Source organism: Rhinichthys klamathensis, unplaced genomic scaffold, assembly GCF_029890125.1.
Source record: "Rhinichthys klamathensis goyatoka isolate OS25496 unplaced genomic scaffold, OSU_Roscu_1.1 h1tg000452l_1, whole genome shotgun sequence".
NCBI lineage: Eukaryota > Metazoa > Chordata > Actinopteri > Cypriniformes > Leuciscidae > Rhinichthys > Rhinichthys klamathensis.
In genome coordinates this window covers 2,311,816-2,314,840 of record NW_026606944.1, presented here as the reverse complement: position 1 = coordinate 2,314,840, position 3,025 = coordinate 2,311,816, and the positions used below count along the sequence as shown (strand labels likewise).

The window sequence follows — 3,025 nt, the reverse complement described above, 5'->3', positions numbered from 1 at the left end:
ACGATTTGCACTCTTGCACTTTATTTGTGGCTTCTGGACAATGTGTGGCAATGTGTCACTCTTGCCTGTCTTCAAAACCTGAGCCCTGGAGACATGACCTACAGCCTTGGTGTCAAGCAACTGAAATGAAAGCTGACCATGACTGCAACAATAAATAAGAACAAATAAGTTATTTTGTTACACTGACAGGAAGAAAATGATGTTAATATAAATGAAGTTCCAAGTGCCAAACCAAAGTGAATATTGATCACCATAATGGTGAATGGTAATTAAATTTTAGGGAATCAACATAAATTTATAAAGTCACCTTCTATAATGCTCTCAACTTTCAAGTTGTATTTAACAACATTCAAGATGACTTAAGGAAATTAGGGAATTCAATAAAAATTCTGTTAAGATTGCCACACCATCTTTTTATCCTTGCCAAAATGATACTCGATCAAATAATTTTATCTTAACTAAGGTTTTCTGAGTAACAATTGCATAGTATGTAAATAGTACAGTTATTTATAAACCATACAGTTTTAATCAAAATTATTCAACCCCTATTGCAAATCAGGTGTATTGGTACTTTCAGCTGTTTGCAATGAACAAATAGAACAAAAGTAATTAAAATAGCCAAACACAGTTAATTCATGTTTCAAGTGGTTTCCCCAAATTCAACAGAAAATGACTTTTAATGACTTAAGCAGTCTCAAAGTTATTCAACCCCCTGAATAGAATCCCTCACAACAGCATTCAGCATTCAAAGTATTCACAGCACAGTTTCCTTACCGCATTTATTTTGTTACTGAAAGAAAAATGCACTGCACAAATTTACATATTCATTCGTCTGCTGCCACTAAGCAAAGACCGGAAAATAATTTTGCCATGAGTGGACGTGAGCATTTAACGTTCATGATTTAAGAGCCCCAAACGTTGATACCCTGCTGATTAACCGGTTGGAAAATATCCTCACCGTTACACATCCACAACATGAACCTGACGTTTTTCAGTCTAACTCATTCCACGCTGATGACATAAAAAAAGGTTCTCTCATGAGTATTTGCTTATACTTCAAGGTTACTTTATATCTGAAACTCTTTCCACAGAGATCCTATATGAACGGCTTTCTCCTATGTGAGTTTTTATGTGCATGTTAAAGTTTCCTTTTCGGTTGAAACTTTGTCCACACTGTTGGCAGGTGAAAGGCTTCTCTCCAGTGTGAACTACCATGTGCCTTTTATAGTTTCCTTTTACAGTGAAACTTATTCCACACTCTTCGCAGGTGTAAGGGCTTTCTCCAGTGTGAACTACCATGTGCATGTTAAGGTTTCCTTTTCGGCTGAAACTCTTTCCACACTGTTTGCAGGTGTAAGGCTTCTCTCCAGTGTGAACTCTCATGTGGACTTCAAGGTTTCCATGTTGACTGAAACTCTTTCCACACTGACGGCATTTGTAGGGTTTCTCTCCAGAGTGAGATCTCATGTGGACTTTAAGGTCTCCATGTTGATCAAAACTCTTACCACACTGTTGGCAGGTGTAAGGGCTCTCTCCAGTGTGAACTCTCCTGTGGACTTCTAGGCTTCCATGTTGACTGAAACTCTTTCCACACTGAGGGCATGTGTAGGGTTTCTCTCCAGTGTGAGATCTCATGTGCTTCTTAAGGTTTCCATGTTGATCAAAAGTCTTTCCACATTGTTTGCAGGTGTAAGGCTTCTCTTTAATGTGAATTCTCACATGGTTTTTAAGGTTTCCTTTTCGGTTGAATCGCTTTCCACACTGTTGGCAGGCGTACAGCTTTTTTCCCATGTGAACTTCCATGTGAACTTCAAGGTTTTTTTGCTGACTGAAACTCTTTTCACACAGTTGGCAGGGGTGCATCCCTTTATTGTGAATTCTCATGTGGTTATTAAGGTGTCCTTTTTGTCTGAATCTCATTCCGCACTGTGGGCAGATGCATGGCTTATTTCCCTTGTGATCTTCCATGTGGACTTTAAGGTCATGAAGTTGATCAAAACTCTTTTCACACTGATAGCAGGTGTAACCCTTCTCTTTATTGTGAATGCTCAGGTGCCTGTTAAGGCTTGCTGTTCGAGTGAATCTGTCTCCACAGTGTTGGCAGATGAAATAACTTTTAGTTTCTGTCTTTTGATCTTTTTCTTGTGATGAAGTCTTTTCAGTCTGTGAGCAACTAAAAGGTTTTATTTCAGTTGTGAAATCATGACGATTCTCATATTGATCTTTCTCTTCCATTTCATTCAGCACTTGTTTCTCCTCTTTCAGCGCCATCAGGTCTAAGGCAAAAAAGACAAATAAAAGTTAACCATAGTTTAATGGCACAAAGCAACAGCCATTAAAACATGTAAAGCATTAAAACCAACATACAACTAGATCCTATACCCACTTGAAAAATGTGTTAAATGTGTAGTGACTGAGAAAGATTAGACACAATTATTTACTATATTTGATAAATAATCCACAATACCCCTCACCCGACAAGCAAACTAATAGTTAGACTTCAACTCTATGAACACCAAACCAGGTACTGGTTACGTATCCAAGTTCCCCATCTTTAGATTTTCATTTTGTAATGTTTTTGCCTATGGATTAATTCACACTCTTTTGAAATAATGTTTTAGAATTGCTAACCGTAGTTAACAAAGATCACATGTAACGCATGGTTAGCTGCAATTTCCATTTCTGAATGTGCATTTAACATTATATTTTGATAACTCTGTCTACTAGTGTGTGTTTTGCATAAATTAGATTAGTTGATGGAAGAACTTTCAATATTAATATAATAGTAATAAATAACAAAGGATCACTAACTTTCCTTCTGAAAGTATAACTTATTCACTCACTCACCTCCTAATGGAGTGACACCATCACTCTTAAAAAGATCACCGATTACAAGATCAAATGAGCTTTTGGGAATTCAGGGGAAAATTTTGCCAGAAAAGTTTTGCCAGGCTGGGGCCTCGTCTTTTCAATAATCAAAGACCTGTATTAACCTGGTTCTCTTTCTCATCAATACAACGTCAGC

At 37.3% G+C, this 3,025-nt stretch overlaps 1 protein-coding gene across 1 annotated transcript; it reads right to left on the bottom strand.

Moving 5' to 3' along the window:
- Positions 1-1,011: 1,011 nt before the first annotated feature.
- On the bottom strand, positions 1,012-2,408 carry LOC130071688 (gastrula zinc finger protein XlCGF57.1-like). The gene has a single exon (XM_056236546.1). The coding sequence runs from the start codon at positions 2,269-2,271 to the stop codon at positions 1,063-1,065; it is 1,209 nt and encodes a 402-aa protein (XP_056092521.1). The 5' UTR covers positions 2,272-2,408; the 3' UTR covers positions 1,012-1,062.
- Between the last annotated feature and the right edge of the window lie 617 nt (positions 2,409-3,025).